Raw genomic sequence first — 22671 nt, forward strand, 5'->3', positions numbered from 1 at the left:
ATGACGTACAGTGAGGGAAAAAAGTATTTGATCCCCTTCAGATTTTGTACGTTTGCCCACTGACAAAGAAATTATCAGTCTATAATTTTAATGGTAGGTTTATTTGAACAGTGAGAGACAGAATAACAACAAAAAAATCCAGAAAAACGCATGTCAAAAATGTTATAAATTGATTTGCATTTTCATGAGGGAAATAAGTATTTGACCCCTCTGCAAAACATGACTTAGTACTTGGTGGCAAAACCCTTGTTGGCAATCACAGAGGTCAGACGTTTCTTGTAGTTGGCCACCATGTTTACACACATCTCAGGAGGGATTTTGTCCCACTCCTCTTTGCAGATCTTCTCCGAGTCATTAAGGTTTCGAGGCTGACGTTTGGCAACTCGAATCTTCAGCTCCCTCCACAGATTTTCTATGGGATTAAGGTCTGGAGACTGGCTAGGCCACTCCAGGACCTTAATGTGCTTCTTCTTGAGCCACTCCTTTGTTGCCTTGGCCGTGTGTTTTTGGTCATTGTCATGTTGGAATACCCATCCACGACCCATTTTCAATGCCCTGGCTGAGGGAAGGAGGTTCTCACCCAAGATTTGACGGTACATGGCCCTGTCCATCGTCCCTTTGATGCGGAGAAGTTGTCCTGTCCCCTTAGCAGAAAAACACCCCCAAAGCATAATGTTTCCACCTCCATGTTTGACGGTGGGGATGGTGTTCTTGGGGTCATAGGCAGCATTCCTCCTCCTCCAAACACAGCGAGTTGAGTTGACGCCAAAGAGCTCCATTTTGGTCTCATCTGACCACAACACTTTCACCCAGTTGTCCTCTGAATCATTCAGATGTTCATTGGCAAACTTCAGACGGGCATGTATATGTGCTTTCTTGAGCAGGGGGACCTTGCGGGCGCTGCAGGATTTCAGCGTTTCACGGCGTAGTGTGTTACCAATTGTTTTCTTGGTGACTATGGTCCCAGCTGCCTTGAGATCATTGACAAGATCCTCCCTTGTAGTTCTGGGCTGCTCCTAATCTCAGCTCGTTACCTGTATAAAAGACACCTGGGAGCCAGAAATCTTTCTGATTGAGACGGGGTCAAATACTTATTTCCCTCATTAAAATGCAAATCAATTTATAACATTTTTGAAATGCGTTTTTCTGGAATTTTTTGTTGTTATTCTGTCTCTCACTGTTGAAATAAATCTACCATTAAAATTATAGACTGATCCTTTCTTTGTCAGTGGGCAAACGTACAAAATCAGCAGGGGATGAAATACTTTTTTCCCACACTGTAAAGCTACTTCATGTGGAACAAGTAGTCAAGTTATATTTCACTTAAAGGGAAGATTGTAGAATTAAGTTTATTTTAAAACATTCTGATTTGTTTTATACCCTATCACTTTACATTTGTATTTTCTGAGAAATTTATATTTTAATCGAATTTGACCGAAGTCAGGTCGGAAAAGCGTTCGGAAATGTAACATGAAGAGGAGCACTACAGGAGTAGGAGTGAAACCACTGCCTACATAAGATGGTGAATACCCACATCATACAGAGTCCTACTATTGTTAGAAAAATATATTTTGGCAATCTGAATAAAGCCAATTTATCATCTGATCATATCCTGTGATTTTTTTTACTCTGTATCGGCTCATTAAAAAAATAAACACTAATACAGCTCTCTGGCCTTTTGCATAGCCCCCTTTCCACCCCTGGCTTACCCCTACTAGCTAACCACTAGCAGTCTTGAAACACATCACTTATTAGCAGTTCAGCACATCAGCATTTCTCGCTGATACACAAAACCTGCTACACAAAATCTCCTACACAAAATCAAGATAAACCTTTACCATCATAATAGACATTGAACGTCTATAACCGAACTGGCTAAGACTCAGTTGTTGGCCGATTGTAGCTATAGCTAATGACATGCTAACCTGAGTGCTACTACTAGCAGCAGTAAACCCAGGTATAATGGCTAAAACAAACATTGACTACCATGATATCCTGCAAAAAAGATCAGTGTGTACTGCCCCCACCAACAGTTCCCTTCTTGACGTCAAAGCCGTAATGCTTTGTTGGTATAGGAGTTTCTGATAAATGTAATTCAAATTGCAAAAATGTGTTTATAAGTGTATACATTTTCTTTTTATAAACTTTTGTATGAGATGGAATATCAATCTACATTGTTAGATTTGTGGAAATATATTGTGCAACCTTCTCTTTAATAAGCATAACAACCAGCAGATTAGAGAATGCTACTGCACAGTAAATATGTATTCCTTGGGGCTGTATATTATTGAAAAATTAGGCAAATGTGATTTAAAGATAACGTTTTTATAATCAACATCTTAGCTACAATACATTTTTTCAAGACGGGTCTTTTAGAATCCTCTTTGTAATTGAAATTTTGACAAAAAAATCCCCCTTTAATAAATGATTACTGATCAATTTATCAATTACAAGGTACCAGAAATGACATGTTAAGAAATGGAGTGAAGCACCATTGAAAATACCATGCCTAAATTAGAAAATAGCTTTTTATGCAGAGCAGCTATGTAAATGTCGACATTATGTAAGTGCTCACATATCCTGTGATATGTCCTGAGGATGAAATAGAGCAATAACAATAATAACAGCAGTAGCAGCACAGCTCCTGGTTTGATTGGCAGTTGTCCATGGATCTCTTGTGTAGGCTGGGTTCCCTTCCTCAGCCCTGAGTGTGTAAGTCAGCTTTCATACATTGGTTGGCTGTAGTCTTAAAATACTTCCCTCTGCAAAATATCTCTCTGCACTGAGACTAGGGTCAGGGATTTACTGCAACTTTCTTCAACTTCAATTAAACTCAGTCTCAAATAGCCACCTGTCCCTTTAAATAGCTGGGCATCGCCACACATTTCAGCAAATACATAAGTATTCAGACCCTTTGCTATCAGACTCAAAATTGAGCTCAGGTGCATCCTGTTTCCATTGATCATCCTTGAGATGTTTCTACAACTTGATTGGAGTCCACCTGTGGTAAATTCAATTGATTGGACATGATTTGGAAAGGCACACCCCTGTCTATATAAGGTCCCACAGTTGACAGTGCATGTCAGAGCAAAAACCAAGCCATGAGGTCAAAGGAATTGTCTGTAGTGCTCTGAGACCAAATTGTGTCGATGCACAGATCTGGGGAAGGGTACCAAAACATTTCTGCAGCGTTGAAGGTCCCCAAGAACACAGTGGCCTCCATCATTCTTAAATGGAAGAAGTTTGGAACCACCAAGACTCTTCCTAGAGCTGGCCGCCCGGCCAAACTGAGCAATCGGGGGAGAAGAGCCTTGGTCAGGGAGGAGACCAAGAACTCGATTGTCAATCTGACAGAGCTCTGGAGTTCCTCTGTGGAGATGGGAGAAGATTCCAGAAGGACAACCATCTCTGCAGCACTCCACAAATCAGGCCTTTATGGTAGAGTGGCAAGACAGAAGCCACTCTTCAGTAAAAGGTACATGACAGCCTGCTTGGAGTTTGCCAAAAGGCACCTAAAGACTCTCAGACCATGAGAAACAAGATTCTCTGGTCTGATGGAACCAAGATTCAACTCTTTGGCCTGAATGCCAAGCGTCACATCTGGAGGAAACCTGGCACCATCCCTATGGTTAACCATGGTGGTGGCAACATCATTCTGTGGGGAGGGTTTTCAGCGGCAGGGATTGGGAGACTAGTCAGGATCGAGGCAAAGTACAGAGAGATCCTTGATGAAAACCTGCTCCAGAGCGCTTAGGACCGCAAGACAACGCAGGAGTGGCTTCCGAACAAGTCTTTGAATGTCCTTGAGTGGCCCAGCCAGAGCCTGGACTTTGTACCCGATCAAATATCATTGGAGAGACCTGAAAATAGCTGACAGAGCTTGAGATGATCTGCAGAGAAGAATGGAAGAAACTCCCCAGTTGTGCCAAGCTTGTAGCGTCAAACCCAAGAAGACTTGAGGTTGCAATTGCTGCCAAAGGTGCTTAAACAAAGTACTGAGTAAAGGGTCTGAATACTTATGTGAATGTGTTATGTTTTTAATTTTTAAGACATTTGCTAAAATGTAAAAAAATAAAAAACGTTTTTGCTTTGTCAATATGAGGTATTGGGTGTAGATTGATGAGGAAAAAAAACAATTTAATACATTTTAGAAAAAAGGCTGTAACCTAACAAAATTTGTAAAAGGCAAGGGGTCTGAATACTTTCCGAAGGCACTGTATAGACCAAGGTCAAGGTCAAATTGCGTGGGTCAAATTGACCCAGAACATCATGGATGTCACTATTCTGGTAGCGGGTCTAATTTAATTGTAAAACATGTAATTATGGGGTCTACCCAGTGGCGCAGAATTCTAAGGCATTACTACAGACCCGGGTTCATTTCCGGGCTGTGCCACAACTGGCCGGGAGTCCCATAGGACGGCGCACAATTGGCCCAGCGTCACCTGGGTTAGGGGAGGATTTTACTTGGCTCATCATTCTCTAGCGACTCCTTGTGGTGGGCCGGGTACCTGCGGGCTGACCCCGGTCACCAGTTGAAAGGTGTTTCCTCCGACACATTGGTGTGGCTGGCTTCCGGGTTAAGCTTGCGGGTGTTAAGGAGCGCGGTTAGGTGAGTCATGTTTCAGAGGACGCATGACTCCACCTTTGCTTCTCCCGAGCCCATTGGGGATTTGCAGCGATGACACACGATTGAAAATTGGGGAGAAAAAGGGCGTAAAATACAAAAAAACTAAAAAACATTTATGTGTTTTACAAGTTTGAGACCCATACTTAGGAAAGTAGATGAAGGGTCATAGTGGAAGAGTTACGTAAAATAGTATTTTTGTGATTTTCAAACTCTAAGGGAAGCGTTAAATTGACAATAGTCTTGTGGGTGAGAATATTATCAATTGTTACATTTTATATGAAGAATCTGATGAACAGTGCAGCTTGAAATTGACATAGAGGCAGGGAAACGAAACAGAGTCCCAAAAAGTGACCTTTTAAAATTATCCTACAGAGTCACAGGCAGGCAAGACGTGTTAATGTCTATATAGTATCAGAAAGAGCAGATTCTGCAGTTTCCAAATGACTCTTAAAAATGACCCATTGAGCTGTTTTTCAAAATACAACTTTTTGGCAGAATTACTGTGATTACTGTCAACACTCAAAGCACTTATATTTAAGCTCAAAATATGCCACTCAGTTTTTTTTATGCATTTTCTTAAATTCATAATGTTCCTTAAGACCTCCAGGGGACCATGACACAACGTCCCAAGAACATTTTAAAAATGTCTTTGGGGATGTCCCCGGGTCCAACCAGGAACTACACAAATCCTCCAGGGGACCATGACACAACGTACTAAGAACGTTCAGGGGAACCTTCAGGGGTCAAACCTGGTACTATAAAAAGGTCCCCCAGAGAACGTTCCCTTGGGACCATTGCACAACGTCCTAAGGACTAGTAAAATGAAAGTCATGAGAACGTCCGAGAAAGCTCCTGACATGGTCCTCAGTGACGTCCTGGGAACGTACAAGGAACTAGACAGAAGTACCCCAAAGAATTCTCCCTTGGGACCATCACGCAACGTTCTAAGAACGTCAATGGGATAACATCACACTGAGACCCTTTAGGGACCTAATGGGAATGCCGCCGAATGTCCTCAGGTCATCTCCTGTTTGCTGGGATATAGACTAGAACAGTGGTCACCAACCTTTTCTTTATTGAGATCACTTTCTGAGTCAAAAATGCAAGCTGAGTTCAATTCTCTGCTGGGCACAGGTGATCAAGTGCGCCTACAATGTAGCCTTTTGTGTGATGTCAATTAAATGATCTGTAGTATATAGGGCCTAACAGTGAATGGGAAAATAAGTACAGGGCAAAGTTATATTTCCAATGAAATTAACTTCCTAAAAATGATAGGCTATTTACATTGACTGGGAAGAAATGTGGCTATTTTTATATATAGTACGAGAGGTCTGATTTTCTCCATGTACTGTAGGCCCTTATATTTCAAAACTCGAGTCTCAAGCTAGGTCAGTGGCGACCCGTCATTCAGGGCAGGTGGGGCAGAGCCTGTTTTGAGACCCACCTGTTTAGTTTAAAAGAAAAATATATATTGTTTGCCTGTTTTGCTTGTTATTTTGGCATTAATGTGTCACATATCAGTTTGCAAACAATGTACAAATAAATGTATTGAGTTGATAAAGCTGCATGCAGACATGGTCTCTTTTTTGCTTCCTTGAGTAAGGCAGCTCCAAAATGCAAGTGTTTCAGCCTAGCACAGTTGCTTCTGTGGAGGGGCAGCCAGCGGAAAATACAGAGCATAGGGGTTGTTAATCTTCTCTAGTTGCGCCGTGATTGGCTCAGTGTTCAGTCACTCATGGTGACATTACTTAATCTCAAAATCTACAGGGAGAGCTAGAAAGTTCAAGCCCCCTTGGGTGCTGCCATAGGTTTACATTAGAAGTGCCCATCCAAGAAGGCTCAAGGTCGTTGGCCACAGATAAAATGACATCAAATCACGTTATATCTACAGTAGCTTTGATTGGACTGATCATGTCAACATCATACTTTCAAAATCTTAACTAGCAAGTTAGAGAAAACAGTCATTATCATGAATCACATCAACAATCTCCTGGTAAATCCTTTTCAATCCTTGTCATATGAAGAGAAATCATAGATAAAATGTATCGGTGCTCATCGGCCATTGGACATAAACATTACACAACAACATATTCAACAATGAGTGGTTTGGAAGGAATCAGTGGCAAACTGCAAGCATTGTAAAGCAATCACTATTTTGCTTCCCCTGCCTGCTATTTGGTGGAGAGGGTGTGTGGTCCAAGTCTGGGTTTAAGGGTCTCTTTTCAAAGCTTAAAAGGATAAACATTCACACACAACACCATAGGCCAGAAAAGGTTGAATACATTGGCCATGCTGTCAATCCAGCATGACTTCTGCCGCGTTCAAAACAACTTGAAACGCAGAACTGGGAAATCTCAGACTTCAGTGTGTTCTTGACAACTAGGAACTCTGAAAAACGAGCTCCGACTGGGAAAATAAGTTTTGAACGGTCATCCAAAACGGAATTCCAGTCGGGAACTCAGGCCTCTTTCTAGAGCTCTGACCTGAAGATGTCATGATTCAATCTTGTTTTTTTTTTTGAGTTCCCAGTTGTCTTGAAAGCACCATAAATCTAGAGAATGCCAGACTTTGATGACAAAGTTTCATGATAAAATCTGCCCACAGTAAGGACCGCTGCGCCACCTTCCTGTTCAAGTGAGCACAACACAATGGTGAGTCCTAATATGTCTTGCTGCTGCATAAATTATGTAATATGCAAGGGAGATATGTATACTGCAGCTAAGAAAGTAATAGTAAGTGTATGTTGTATAGTAAGCTGTTAGTAGCCCATGTGCATCACCTTAATAATTTGGTCCCTTTCCCCCTCATGACTTGGCCTACTGTTCTGACTTAGTGGTGCACATGTAGCCTATAGCCTGTTTTAGAGAAATGTCATCATCGAATATTGTAAGAGCTTTCATTGTCTGCTTATACAGTATGCCCCCTTTATTTATCCTTCGGTTATGACTTGGTGTACAGGGAGAATACTGTAAGAATGGCCCATGTTCTGAATTCTGTCGCTGTGCATTTCAAAAGTGCTGATATATAGTTATATTGACAACATCCGTCTTAGATGGCTCGTTAATGTCTTAATCAAAATTACGGATTGCCTCTTATTCGCTCATCGTTCCCTTATGCTATGGCTTGTACATCTCAATTGTCAGTAGAAACCACATTTGTTTAAGCAAGTCAGCCATATCCCAGCTATGTTTTTAAAAAGGCAGTAAATGAGGTTGAATTAATTGTTTTTCACTGTGGGCTCGTCGAAGCTGCTATAGACATGGTGATCTAAGCCAGGGGTTCCCAAAAATAGCATGATTGTACCTTTCGTTTAAGCTGCTGTACCAAAGGAGTAGTTATCTCTGCATCCTCCACATAAATGTCATAATGGGTACTGGGTGTCTGTATCACTGTCATTTGACCAAATGAGATCGATCTGGGCAGGCAGGCAGTTGCGGCCTTCTTCATTATCCCATATGAATCGTTCTGAAAACGACTGTTCAGTTCCAGAAGTTGTCTGTCCAATATCTCATTCCATTATGCCTGTAAATCCAAGTTGCTCCTAACAGGGGCTGCATTCCCCACTGCATGGGTCCTGAGATCCTCAAAAGGTTCTATAGCTGCAACATCGAGAGCATACTGACTGGTTGCATCACTGCCTGGTATGGCAATTGCTCGGCTTCCGACCGCAAGGCACTACAGAGGGTAGTGCGTACCGCCCAGTACATCACTGGGGTCAAGCCTCCTGCCATCCAGGACCTCTACACCAGGCGGTGTCAGAGGAAGGCCCTAAAAATTGTCAAAGACCCCAGCCACCCCAGTCATAGACTGTTCTCTCTACTACCACATGGCAAGCGGTACCGGAGTGCCAAGTCTAGGACAAAAAGGCTTCTCAACAGTTTTTACCCCCAAGCCATAAGACTCCTGAACATGTAATCAAATGGCTACCCAGACTATTTGCATTGCCCCCCCAACCCCTCTTTTACGCTGCTGCTACTCTCTGTTTATCATATATGCATAGTCACTTTAACTATACATTCATGTACATACTACCTCAATTGGGCCGACCAACCAGTGCTCCCGCATATTGGCTAACCGGGCTATCTGCATTGTGTCCCACCACCCGCCAACCCCTCTTTTATACTACTGCTACTCTCTGTTCATCATATATGCATAGTCACTTTAACCATATCTATATGTACATACTACCTCAATCAGCCTGACTAACCGGTGTCTGTATGTAGCCTCGCTACTTTTATAGCCTCGCTACTGTATATAGCCTGTCTTTTTACTGTTGTTTTATTTCTTTACTTACCTATTGTTCACCTAATACCTTTTTTGCACTATTGGTTAGAGCCTGTAAGTAAGCATTTCACTGTAAGGTCTACACCTGTTGTATTCGGCGCACGTAACAAATAAACTTTGATTTGATTTGATGTGACATGCGAGTCGCCAAGCCTTGCTGGCAGTTTTCTGTTTCGGGAATTGGTAGCTAACATCCCAATTGTGGATTCATCTGTAAGCTTAAGGATTTTATCGAAATCACCACCCAAGCCCACCCGTGCCTACGCCCCTGACACACACACAAACAAACACACACACACACACACACCATCAACACCTTCTCCTGACATGAAATGTGTTCCAGAGCTTTAGTACAGCAGCATATTCTTATGGGAAATAAATACCACCATTCAGTTGTTACTACACAGCAACCCCCTGCAACCCCCCCCCCCCGCGACTCAGACTAGTACTGTATGTACTGACAACCCCAACAACTAATGCTATACCAATCCAAAGGACCATATCTCTAACGCAAGATGTCAATCATTTCTCTCCTTTGTGGCTTTCATAGACCATGACTCTCTCCTTTTGCATGTAAATGTATGCTTTTGCTATATTTCCTCTTTGTGCATCTCAAATAGGTGCATGCCAGTGGCTACAAATGGGTTAGCCAATAATCAGTAGTTGTTACTGTACTGCCATACACAATTGAATGGATGGAGTTGAAATGGAGGGAGTTGGGTGTTGAAGAAAGTGACCAAGCAAAGATAAAACAACCTTGGTCCTCACGTCGTATACAAGAGCATTTATGCCAGTACATCCGTTTACACAAAAGAGGCAAAAATAGCTATTGACTGGAGAGTGTTGCAGAGAAATATAAGGACAGTGCGGTGTGGTCTTCTTGAAGTCAACGGATATTACATGTCGCTATGATGGCCAACTTTCCTTCATGTAGTACAAATTCTATTAGAGCTTGCTCTAGCCCCTCTCTGTCTGTCTGTCTGTCTGTCTGTCTGTCTGTCTGTCTGTCTGTCTGTCTGTCTGTCTGTCTGTCTGTCTGTCTGTCTGTCTGTCTGTCTGTCTGTCTCTCTCTCTCTCTCTCTCTCTCTCTCTCTCTCTCTCTCTCTGTCTGTCTGTCTGTCTGTCTCTCCATCTCTCCATCTCTCCATCTCTCCATCTCTCCGTTTCTCTCTATATCTCCATCTCTCCATCTCTCCATCTCTCCATCTCTCCGTTTCTCTCTATATCTCTGTTTCTCTCTCTCTCCCCCTCTCCCCCTCTCCCCCTCTCTCCCTCTCCGTTTGTCCGTCTGTCTGTCTGTCTGTCTGTCTGTCTGTCCGTCTGTCTGTCTGTCTGTCTGTCTGTCTGACTGTCTGTTTCTCTCTCTCTCTCTCTCTCCATCTCTCTGTTTATCTCTCTCTCTGTCTCTCTGTCTCTCTGTCTCTCTATCTCTCCATCTCTCTGTTTCTCTCTCTCTCCCCCTCTCTCTCTATATCTCCATCTCTCTGTTTCTCTCTCTCCCCCTCTCCATCTTTCTGTTTCTCTCTCTCCCCCCTCTCTATGTCTCTCTCTCTCCCCCTCTATCTCTCTGTTTATCTCTCTCCCCCTCTTTCTATCTCTCCATCTCTCTGTTTCTCTCTCTCTCCCCCTCTCTCTCTATCTCTCCATCTCTCTGTTTCTCTTTCTCCCCCTCTCTGTCTATGTCTCTCTCTCTCTACCTCTCCACCCCTCTCTCTCTGTCTATCTCAATGCCCCTATAGGTATGTATTGTATATCTATTATCTCTCTCTCGGCTCTCTGGCTCTGTTCTCACACGTAGAGTGTCGTTACCAGGCTCTCCAGCTGCACTAGACAGGCTCTTAATTGAATATTTGCACACAGCCGTGTGCTGCAGCTCCGGAGGCACGTGGTTTTCCAGAGACAGAATACCGGTGTTGTCAGGCCAACACTCCCACTCTGACTGACTGTCAACTAAAGGCTCCACCGCGCTCTGTGAAGCTAGAAAGGAGCTCATATACTTGGTCTATCAGTAAGTTATAGAGTAAGAATGGATGGGAGATACAGTATTCACACCATATGGTGGGTGAATGGGATGTTGTAAATGAGTCACGGCGATGTATGTGTTATGGGTGTGAGGCCGTAGGGTATCTACAGAAGGTGTGCGAACATCCATGCAAATATCTTCACATGCACGAGAATGCTTGGGCTTGTGTTGTGTATACTGCACTGTAATTGTGTGTGTGCTTATATGCCTGCTTGCACGTGTGTGTGTGTGTGTGTGCCCACTACTGCCAACATCCCAGTTTACTCTTCAGCCTTGGCACTCCACCTAGCCAGGTGGCACAGTGCACGCTTCAAGTGTGTCCTCGTTTCATACCATCCCTCTATCCTATCTGATGGAGAGAGACAGGGAGAGAACTATGTGAACGGGTTGGACATTTGTATTGCATGGAGTAATAAGCAAGGGATGTGAAAAGAGTAAATGACAGTGGTGAGAGAGTTGGAAAGATTACTACAATAGTACATCCGCCTTAGGATCACACCACTAATGGTAACCATGGAAATAATTATAGAGCAGACACACAGACGTTAGAGAGAATGCAAGAGAGGGAGAGAGAGGGAGAGAGGAGGGGGTGAAGGAGAGAAAATGTGTGTGTGGGAGGGGGTGTAGTAAATTGTTTTCTGCAATACTTAAATTAACCAATCCTTGTAATTCTTATAGCTCAGTGACTTACTATCTGTAATGCGATGGGTTAAAAAGTTGGTCCAAGCTTACAGTTGTCATGGAAACAGATCTAAGTCACCCTTTACCTATTTGGAAATACTGATTGCTTTAAATATACTATAAAGTGTCATCACCGGCGATGTCTTAAGTGACTGAAATTAAAAATTGTGTTTTGATGTAGGTCTACGTGAAGATAGGCACAGCGTTTTGTCACCATTACAGATGTGTTTGGGTACTTATGATGTACTCAGTTATCGTTCTCTTTCTTTCCATGATAGATCCAGTTATTTGCATTGAAACCATTACACCTACCCCAGATTTGTCTTGTGTCTCTGTGTGTGTTTCTGTATGCATGAGCGGGTTGCAACTTTCAGTGTCATAGTCATATTGCTACGCTCATGCCTCCCACACACTTGCCCCTAGCTCTGAACCTCTCATTCTCCCAGATGTGTGTGTGTGTGAGTGAGAGGGGGCAGGAAGAGAGTGATGAAGGGGGTGGAGAGAGAGAAAGAGAGAGAGAGCGCATTCTGGGCACCTCATACTAGTACTGTACTTACAATCACTCCATTACTCGACTCCCACACCCTTTCAAAACATCGCTGTCCTATCCCTTTAACAAAACTGAGATAGAGCGAGAGAGAGGGACATGTGAAGGCAAAGCAAGGCTAGGCATTAGTGCTGCTCCAACCATATACACCTGTGTGACACAGTCTCGTTCGACATAGGTTGGATAAGACCTTCATCGAAGGAGAGGCGGATTACTTGAGGATGGACTATCATTTCTAGCAACTGGATAAAGGATGCTAATTTGGAAATATTCGCCCGGTTATTCCATGCTGTAGGACACTGTTCACTTTCGTGTTGCTGTTTCGCTGTTATTTCTGTATGACGTTTGCGTTTTGATGATCACCAATGATTCGCGCGTCCTGTACTTGCAAGAGTAGCCTCTCCAGGCGCTGGCACGGCATCTGCTAAACTGCTGCTAGTTCAATATTCTCTGGCAATTTGGGAACTAAGAAAGCATCGGTCTATCAACGGAAAGAGGACTTCGAATATCTTTCCCCCTGCATAAGAGTAGGACTTGTCGGAGCGCATCTGAATGCGCACTAGCCTATTTCCAATAATTGGCACACAGGACAGGCGGACCTCGCGCACCCCCCCACTCACACACATACACAGCTGCAGATGTCATGGGTTGATCTGCTTATTGTAAAAAAACTAAAACTACAAAACATTAAATTAACCAAAAACTGTGTTATTATTTATTTTAATCATTATTTTATTTGTCCGAAATCGAAATCGAGGTCTTGTAGAAATATATCCTCCACACCTGGACAACATCATTTTGGGGATAGAAGGCATACAACCCTTAAAACCATTGCTCAATTACAACCAAAACATGAGAGAAATTCGCCTCAGTAGATATTCTGTAGGTTACCGAGGAAACGGCCGCGGGATTGGGGGCGAGGGCACCGGTGCGAGGGGACAGGGAGAGGCCGGGGAAGAGGAGCTCTCAGCGCGACTGCCCGCCGCGGAACAGCCGCTGCCGGTGCTGGAGAGCTTGGCTGGGGGGAGGTGGTGGAAGAATGAACCATACATCCGTGAGGAATTATAACAGTCGCTGACTTTGGAGACATAGCCTATTTCTAATTCTTCATATTTTTCCATATGGATATACTACTGTAAGAGACGTCTACAAATTCAATCAAGTATAGCCTAGGATAGCTAATATTTTGGTGTTATTTATATGTGAGGAAAGAGTAGCCTACAAAATCATCATTCTCTGTAAGCTTACATGTGGCACTTTAAGGTCATGATAAATATATTTATGAGCACTTTCCAAAAGTATACAGTTTGAAGTTTAGACACTTCACCTTATGAGAAAACTACTGCCTCCCTTCCTTGACCTATCCACAAATTCCATGAGTAAGGCATTCATTTTCCCTCTCCTAAATTGTACGTATAAAAACCTCTCATATATATTTCACTGAGTTAGAATAGATTTTTTTCATGAGTGAAACGTTAAGTTGATCTAGAGATTCCTATTTCAGGATGCCTGGATAGTAAAGTCTGGTAATCAAGTCATTTATATGTGGATTTATGTGTTGAATATTTATGTGTGGACAAAGTTGTTGATAGTTATTTGGCTGTATATTCATTTTTGATTAGAGTATATTCTACCGTCTTTGCTTGCTGGTGTTATTTAAATTGGATTCTTTGCTTGAGAGCTGACCTCAAGCACTGCCTGAGCAATATATCTGTATGGCCAACTCATAGTCTCAAACCTGCAGATGCTGAACTCAATGGGTGAGGCACTTACCTGCTTGACAGCAACCCAGACAAATGCACTTAGGCTATCAGACAAATGCCATGACACACATTCACAATCACGTCCAGTGTCAGCAGATGCTCACTGACACCAATGTATTTCATTATTTATAGACACTAATGTCAAGGCATAGTGGAGGAGCATTGATTTACAGCAAGTTTGGGCCCAAAGGAATGTGACAACGACAACAATATCAAACAGACACTAAAACCCGTGGAAAACTATGGTAACTCAAGACGAAGTTGGATATCTAAAGTTATTTGCTTCGAATTGCCTCCACTTTCTTATCGTGGGCTGAATAGACGTTGGACACCTGAAGATACTTTAGAGGTCTGGGATCGAAGCACGAAACCTCTCATCTTGCTTAGGTAGGAACCAACGCCGCCTTCTTTATTAGGTAGGAACCAAAGTTGTCACCTGATGTTTCATGTCCCATCTTGGTCATGACCAAGTATGCTGCATTCACCAGATTCTATTCAGGTTCTATACAGTAGGAACAGGCTATTGGATTAAACAGGCATCTCGATTTGTTGTGCACGCATGAAAGCATGTTGTCATGGTCCACTGTTCATGTATTACGGTCCGTTTTATACTTTCCCAAATAGTAAGAAGATTGTAACATCTTGCACCAATATAAGATGAAACATTTGAGTTGGGCAAGTTTAAGGTGATAGTTCACCCTAAACTCAAATCAAACCACTTTGAGGTCTGAAAACATCTACCAAACTTTGATTTTAGGATGAACTATAACTTTAAATCTTACAAGGCTACCTCCCTCTTCATTATTGGCCCTGATTGGCTAGAGCTAGACAAAGATTAGAACATGCTCATTCTGGATATCTAGTTGAAAAATAGGAATATTGTATTGCCATGACAACGTATCCTTTCTGACATGCATCAAATTACACTAAGTAAGCTGCCACTGCCTGCTAAGTGGCAAGCCTAAAAGCTAGACATTGTTTGTTTATCTGTTAAATCATTCATCAATTAAAACTCAGAAATTACTCCTAAGTGCGCATACCATAGAAAAAATGAATTAGAACAGGTAAGGCCAAGTCAGTTTGACAGTACACTCAATATGGCCACCGGTATTACCCATCACGGAACATTGACTTGAATGAGGATATCAGTTCTATAGATTCTATGTCTATGGCTCAGACATCCTCTAAGGCATGGTCATACATGTAGAGACATGACCTTAGTGGTGTTGAAATACGTCAAGAAAGATCAACATAGAACTACAATGGAGTATAGTGTATGTTGCACACAGGAGAGACGATCCTACGTTTTGATTTACAGTTCTTGGATCAAAAGCTAACAGGTCTGCAGACCAGCATTCTATGAAAAACAATGGAAAACATACAAAAAAGGCTCACAGCATTTCAGACACCCACTCCCTCTCCAGCCTCCATCGCTCTGGCTTTTGTACTCTGTCTCTCGCTCTCTGTCACTCTCTCTCATTCGCTTTTTCCTTCTACCTTTCTACCTCTTGCTTTCTCGCGTTTACTCTCCTGTCTTGCTCTGTCCCTCCCACTCGTTCTCACTCTATACATCCATCTCTCTCTCTCTCCCTCTCCCCCTTTCCTCTCGCTCCATGCTCTCTCGCTCTTTTACTCCCTCCCTCTCCCTCCCTCCCCATCCTCTCTTTCTGAGGGACTAAGCTGGAAGCTGTCGCCACCCACACGTTTCATCTTCAGCTTTCGGCTTGACATCAGATTTACATTCAGAAGGAAAAGAGTGCACCAATTCACACGCACAAACACATGCCAATGCAAACTGACATGGTCACACATCCATGTGCATGCCAGTGCAAACTGTGCTGTATGCACACAGGCACATGCACACGTGCATCATTGGCATCATGTATGCTGTAGGCGGCGTATACAAACGCATGCACAGTTGCAGATGAACACACACATCATGTGCATCCTATTGTATCCGTGAACACGTTCTCAGTATAAAAGGTTCTATGGGGTAAAATCAGATGCAGTAACAGAAGAATGAGAACCTTATTGCTTTCTCCTCTATTTTTAGATGGCTCATTCCAACCATCTCTACATTCGTCTAACCCTCCCTTCATTATGTAATGCCTAGTACTATTTAATATACTACTATACTATTTAAGTCATTCTAAGGCAATATGTTTTTTTTTTTACTGCTTTGCATTTGTCTGTCATTTCAGTTATGGTAGTACTAGACATGGTATACCCCAGATATCATGAACAATAACCGAATGATATCAGCATGACTATAGATTTTCATTTCCCCCCCACATTTGGAGCGTGTTTCTTCCCTCTGTTGCTTAGCGTTTGCGAAGGTGAATGTGTAGGATGTAGTTTATAGGCTCCTAAGTGTATTTTCTGTTCACTGGCTTTGTTATGTGTCTGTAACTCAAATGCAAGGTACTTGGAAAAATGTTGCCATGGAAACTAAATAAAGATGCCCGGGTTTGGATCAAAAGGGACTGGGTGAGAAATTGAATGAAATGGACCTATTGAGTCCCTTTTACCGATGGCTTTTTAACGCATAATCATAAATAAATATTTAATGTGGTCGATTATTGCTGGACACCATTAAGGAGTTCATGTAGGACACAAATAATACTGGTGCTACTGCAAAACGTCACACAATTCACGCCTCTCATTTGTCTCCACTTAAGGTAGAAGTTGCTCTAACAACAGATCTAGGATCAGATTACTAATCTTTTCATCATAACCTGGACCATGTAGGGATGAAAAAACATCTGACCCTATATCAGTGTTTAGAAGCAACTTCAACCCACTCATCTTGTCTCCCCACTCTGAGCATGAAGTGCATGAAGTGTTATAGTAACACATTGACATGACTGAACAAGTGAGGATATGTGGTTACGTTAGACATGAGTAAAAGAAATAGAGCCGTACACTCATAAGCTCCAACGTCAAGGTATGTTTGTGAATAAAGGTACGTGGTTGAGCTTATCAGTGTGTGGGCTCCATTTCTTTTATACTGGCACTGCACCCCACTGCAGGATGGATCAGTCCTAATCTTCACCATTTAAAATGTCAACTTCACTGGTGTAGGGACATCCCAAGGATCCCGGATAGCACAGACCCTAAAGGATGTACGTTTGATCACACTTGACTACATTTTGCACGTGTCTGACTCACCCATCATAATACATACATGATGCTCTTATGATTTCAATAGCACGATTCCCCTCTCCCCTCCTACTTCATAACATCTGATTTCAGTTTATTCAAAAAATGACATATGGCTGCTATGACACGTGGGATTACACTTTCCTAATACCAAGTGACAAGCTAGCCCAGACCCCAGATGATCTTGTGTACCATGAACCATACACAACAGTCTTAGGTCACTTGTCATTTATGTCTGCTTATGTCATTTTTAGAGCATAAAATTGTAGTATGAGGAAATGTTTGTGGTAATTAAAAGTTTGTGGGTGCCTGGTTCAAAAGGAATAGTGAAAAAAGAAAAAAACAAGTGCAGGTTTGTCCTTTTTCTGTATAGAACAGAAAATTGCCCATAGTATGTTGTCTCTGGTCAGTTATACATTGTGGCTCTGTTACACACAAGTATACCACCGAGAATGAAGTATGCTAACGCATTGGGCAAGTAGTATGCTAAGTAGTACGCTAGTATGGACATTGGAACGGAGCACTACAGAACATTACTAGTGGAGATTAGTATGCGCTACACTGCACTACACTGCAATACACTGCCTCAGATCCTTTCTTGTAAGTTTGCATATCACTAAGGAATTGGAACAAAGACTGTTGGCATTTGTAAAGCTTTGAAATATCCACTTTTGGAGGTCAAACCGCAATGACTCAAAATCTCAACACTGTAATATTGTTCCTTTGTAGATAAAGCAATTAACACTTTATGTTTAAATGGGGCAGAAACCCTTGCTCGCCGATTGCACAATTTGCCATAATGAGAAAAAAGTGGTGTAATAAATATAATGTCGATTTTATATTAGTAAAATATTGTAGTGAAACGGATCATTAATCCTAGTAATATTATCATAATGTTTTATTATGCACAAAGCTCTTATGAATAACTGCAGCCTATCAGGTATATTTAAGTGTTTTGTTCATAATCATTACCAAACATGTACATTCTTTTCTTAATTTACTGAGCCAAATGACACTCAGACTTTGCCAAATTATTGTTGTGTTGCCTAGCAAGCGTTATTAAAGGTTATCTCAAGGGTTCGTTCTGTTAGTACGGAGCATCGGAACCTTTATTGTATAAACACTTCGACAATGTCAGGTTTGGCTTCACGCTGTGATTTGAGAGCTTTGAGTGAAGGCCAATGGTGGTGAACAGCAGATACGGAACGACCTTGCTGAACTATTTCCTATTTCCGTAAACTCACCGTCACGCTGCAAGGCTCTGTGCACTTTCAAATCGAACAAAAGGGTTCATTAGCCAATCATATCAGAACACAAAATCCAAAGATTTCGAGAGGGGTAACCCATGACAACCAGCGGTGACACTTTATTTGGATAGTCCATCTGTAGATGCTCTACAGACTATCAGCAACATTTCAACTAACTATCTACTAACCCTAGCCCTAACGCTACCCCTAATCTTAACCATTACCTAACCCTTATTCTAAACCTAACCCTAACTGTTGCTTCTCAACAGATAGTTTGTTGATAGTATGACCATCAGTAGAGCATCTAACGATGGATTATCTGGACGATCTAAATCCACATTCATAAGAATAACATTTGCTGTCTTTTTGAATAATCTCTTTCACATAGCAGACTAAGCGTTGAAAAGAGTAAAGGTTTTGCCCAATGAAATCCTCCATGAGACCAATATTTTCAGATAATCTTATGAATCTAAATTGGCAACAAAGGACAACGTTTTCACCCTCAGGGAGAGAGCACGACGCCAAGTTGCTGACTGTTTCCAGCTTCTCTAAATGCCTAGCTAGCTAAAGCCACAGAGCAGTCACACCTTAGGACTGTAGGAGGGATACCAGCTGAATTTTCATTTAGCTACTCAGGCATGGCTACAGTCTACTTGCTCTAGGAAAACTCATTTGTTTTGGGAACAATAGTTCCAGGAGGAAATGATACACCTCTTAGTTTATGTTGCATTTTGACTGGGGCTGTATTTGGAGTTCATACATAATGACTTTTGTCCTGCCATTTTCCTAACTATGTGAACTGACCAGGAAAAGGTCACATAGTCAGGAAAAACTCTGGTCCTTAAAAATGATGTTTTGTCTCTGTCATAACAGATCATGACACCAGGGTGACTAGAGCCTGTAGTTTTCCTGGTTAGGTTATGTGGTCAGAAATACTCAGGTCCCTTAGTATGATAACTACCTCAATACAGATGTAGGATCTTAATTTGAGCCAGTTTGCTACAGCTGGAAAACAATTCTGGAGCAAGAGGAAATATTATGTTGTTGATAACTAATGGACATTTTTGTAGAGGTTGATATATTTTTCATTAGGGCAAATTTTTCAGACATTTTTAAGTGGAAATTACAAACGTAAGAAGCCTTTTTAAGCTGAAATACACCACAAGTAAAAATGTCCTGCTGTGCAGGAAAATTCTCAGAAACAAAAGAGTGATCAAATTAAGATCATGTGTGCTACCCATATTTACAAAGGACAATGATGGACTATCAGTTGGTTCATTGGTCTTGAGATTTTCCGCTGTGTATAATGGACATGCACCCTTTTGGATTTCATAACCCTCTGTGATTCGTTGACTTGGTTATCATCACAATGAGGATCCTTCCCTAAGGCGCTCGCTCAGCTCAGTGCGTGGGCAGAGGAAAGTAGCATGACAGCAGAGTCATGAGAAAAGATTGACATTTTGAGAAGTGGAGGGAATGTCGAGACCAGATAAAGAGAAGGAATGCAGATAAATGAAAGGAGGATGAAGGAGAAGGATGGCGGAGACGAGATACATTACTAAGTAAAGGGGAAAGACGGGAACCATGGGAAAACGTGAAGAGTGAGGAGAGGAAAGAGAGAGCGATGAGAGGCTGGAGAGAGGAGAGGATAAATGCACTTTTGAATTATGTAAAATAGCTGCGTGGGAGAGAGGAGGAGTGTGTGTGTGTATGCCTGAGTATTTGCGTGTCTGTGTGATAGCAAAACCAGGGAGAGCGAGAGAAGGAGGGAAAGAAAGAGAGCAGATGAAAGAGAGAGGGAGAAGAGAGGGTGGGATAAAGCGAGAGACAGAATACGAGAGGGAGAGAGAGAGACAGAGAGAATAAGAGACAGGAAGAATATTTATAGCCTCAAATATGACGATGTTATCATTGATCTATCTCAAAAGAAGGTAGCAGAGAAAGGGATAGGGAGGGAAAGAAAGAAAGAAAGACAAATGAACGAGCCTCAGATGCTTTCCCACTTTCATTCCCGCTCCCTTCTTTCTATGATACTGCATACATTAGTTAACTTCTCCTTGCCTTTCACAGATCTTCTCCTGTGTCCAGCCACTGGTCTCCTCCCGCTGGGCACACACTGGTTGAATGAATGTTGTTTTCACGTCATTTCAACGGAATTCCTTTGAAACAACGTGGAATAGACGTTGAATTGACGTCTGTGTCCAGTGGGTTCTGCCTTCCATCATGGATAGTACGGAGTGTTAGAGTGGGCTTGTGTGATCCATTTTCTCTACCGTCCGGCCACTGGTCTCCTCTGCCATCCATCATGGATAGTACAGAGTGTATTCCCTTTCTGCCTAATTCACTGCATTAGGGACTGACTCACGGACGGAAGTCAATAGGTGCTTTGTTTGTTAATGCTTCCCCCTGCTCCCCTCCCTTGGTCCCTGCCTCCTCTCTCCCCTCCCCCACCACACTCAGTGCAGATTGTTAACGTTTGCCTCGTCGAACGGCCAGGCAGAAAACCCATTCCTTTCAATTCACTCACCTCACCCCTCCTCACCCCTCCTCTTTCATCTTCCTTCCCATGCAGCTCTCCATCTACATCCCTCATTTTCCTGGTAGGAGGAGAAGAAGTAGGGGATGATGGACATCAGGGCTAATGGGACATTATCATCGCATTGCTTCTCTCACCCTTAACCTCGCTCTCTTGCTCTCTCCCTTGCTTTTTTTTATACACACTCCACCTTCACTTCACCTTCTGGTTTTTCACATTACTTGTCAGTTTCTCACACTTTTCCTCTCCCCTGACCGTAGGCCTGTACTGTGTGTATCTTCTCTCTTTCGCTCCCGTCTCCCCGCTGACACATATGCCAAGTCCATGCCCTCGCTCGCTCACCCTCTCTCTCACCTGTCTTTTGGATTCTCTCTCTCTTTCTCTTACCTGTCTTCTTCCCTCTCTCTCTCAGAGAACGCTCGCGCCCGGCGGAAGAGCATAGCCAACGTGAAGCAGCCAAGCATGGAGATCCCTCCCACTGCCCCCCCCCAACCCTTCCGACAATCCGTGAGTACCCCTCCCTCCTACCGCCCTCGCTCGCTCCCCCCGTCCCTCTCTCTCTCCCTCCCTTCCCACTCCCCACCACACACCTGTCGTAGGGCCAGTGGAACCCCTCCCTTCCCCCTCGCCCTCTCACCCGCTCTCTCCCCCTCCCTCCCCCATGGCCACTCCTGCCCTCAGCAACGCTACAAGAAAGGGGTCGGTACTCCCCCTCTCCCTCGCTCACTGCCCCTCTCCCCCTGCCTGTCCCTTAGTCTCCCCCACTCCCCCCCTTCTTCTAATTGGCCGGGGGACTGGAGGGTTGCCGCTTCCAGCCCAGTGACCAGACGCCATATTGCACCTCTTCCTCCGATTGAGGTACATGACTCAGATGTTTCTGTATGTGGTGAAGAAACCCCCTCTAAACTTCACGTTACGTCCTTTGCCAAATGCTGTGGAGTTTTCTGTTCCCTATGCCAAATGTGATCCACCACTGTGATTCAGTTCCTCTGACTGTATGAGGCTTAAAAGTGTCAGACAGGCCGGCTAATCAAGCCAGAATGACTTATCTAGTCCTACCAGTTGGTTACTGTGACGGTCAGCAAATGAGTCAAATTTTTTGTCACTTCTTTAAAAACAGACTTCAGTGACACAAAGCTCACAAAAAGTGAATGGTTTGTCTCGATTCAGACCAATTCCTTGCAGAATGTAGTGTTCAATGTTGATGTGTAATGTGCAGATTGATATCTGAGTGGACGTTAGACATGGAGAGAGGTTGAATTCAGCTGATTCAGTTTTGTAAGACTGTCAAAAAAAGCATTGTGAGGTTATTCAGATACAATAGCAGCATGTCTCTCCTTCCACTCTGAGAGGAAAAGGCTGCATAGTAGTTGTATGGAAACTTATACTGCATGTTGCGGAGAATGACATCATTCATTGATTTTCATTCTGCTATTGAAGCCTTGTTCTCCCTGTCAGCACTTCTTATAAAAGACACAGTATCAGCACACAGCATGTTAGACTAGACCTGTGTTATATACTGACTAAATGAGCTGATCAAAATCAGGGGAATATGGTTGCATGGAAGCACAGGACAAAACTGCACTGCAATATGAAGCTCCTATTTTTACTGAGGTCCAGTGTAGCTGTTGGATTGTGGGTATATTTATGGCACAACACCACCCACTGTTGGTTACCAGATGATACTACACTATTCTACTACTGCTATATTGTGGATGTATGACTGATATAATATGTAATAAATCTTTCTGTTGCTCTCCCCCTTCATGCATCTGTCATTCACTAAATCACATATGTCCTCTGT

At 42.8% G+C, this 22671-nt stretch overlaps 1 protein-coding gene across 12 annotated transcripts in view; it reads left to right on the forward strand.

Moving 5' to 3' along the window:
* Positions 1-22671, forward strand: part of LOC115178333 (ras/Rap GTPase-activating protein SynGAP-like) — a 109674-nt gene that overhangs the window by 39091 nt on the left and 47912 nt on the right. For 11 of the 12 annotated variants that reach the window (XM_029739520.1, XM_029739550.1, XM_029739512.1 and 8 more), the window contains one exon: positions 21280-21374. In XM_029739520.1, coding sequence (XP_029595380.1) covers positions 21280-21374 — 95 coding nt within the window. Of the gene's footprint in view, positions 1-12609; positions 14313-21279; positions 21375-22671 lie in introns of those variants that run through there. The other variant, XM_029739543.1, reaches the window with a different exon arrangement.

Source organism: Salmo trutta, chromosome 3 (genome assembly GCF_901001165.1).
Source record: "Salmo trutta chromosome 3, fSalTru1.1, whole genome shotgun sequence".
NCBI classification, from domain to species: Eukaryota; Metazoa; Chordata; class Actinopteri; order Salmoniformes; family Salmonidae; genus Salmo; species Salmo trutta.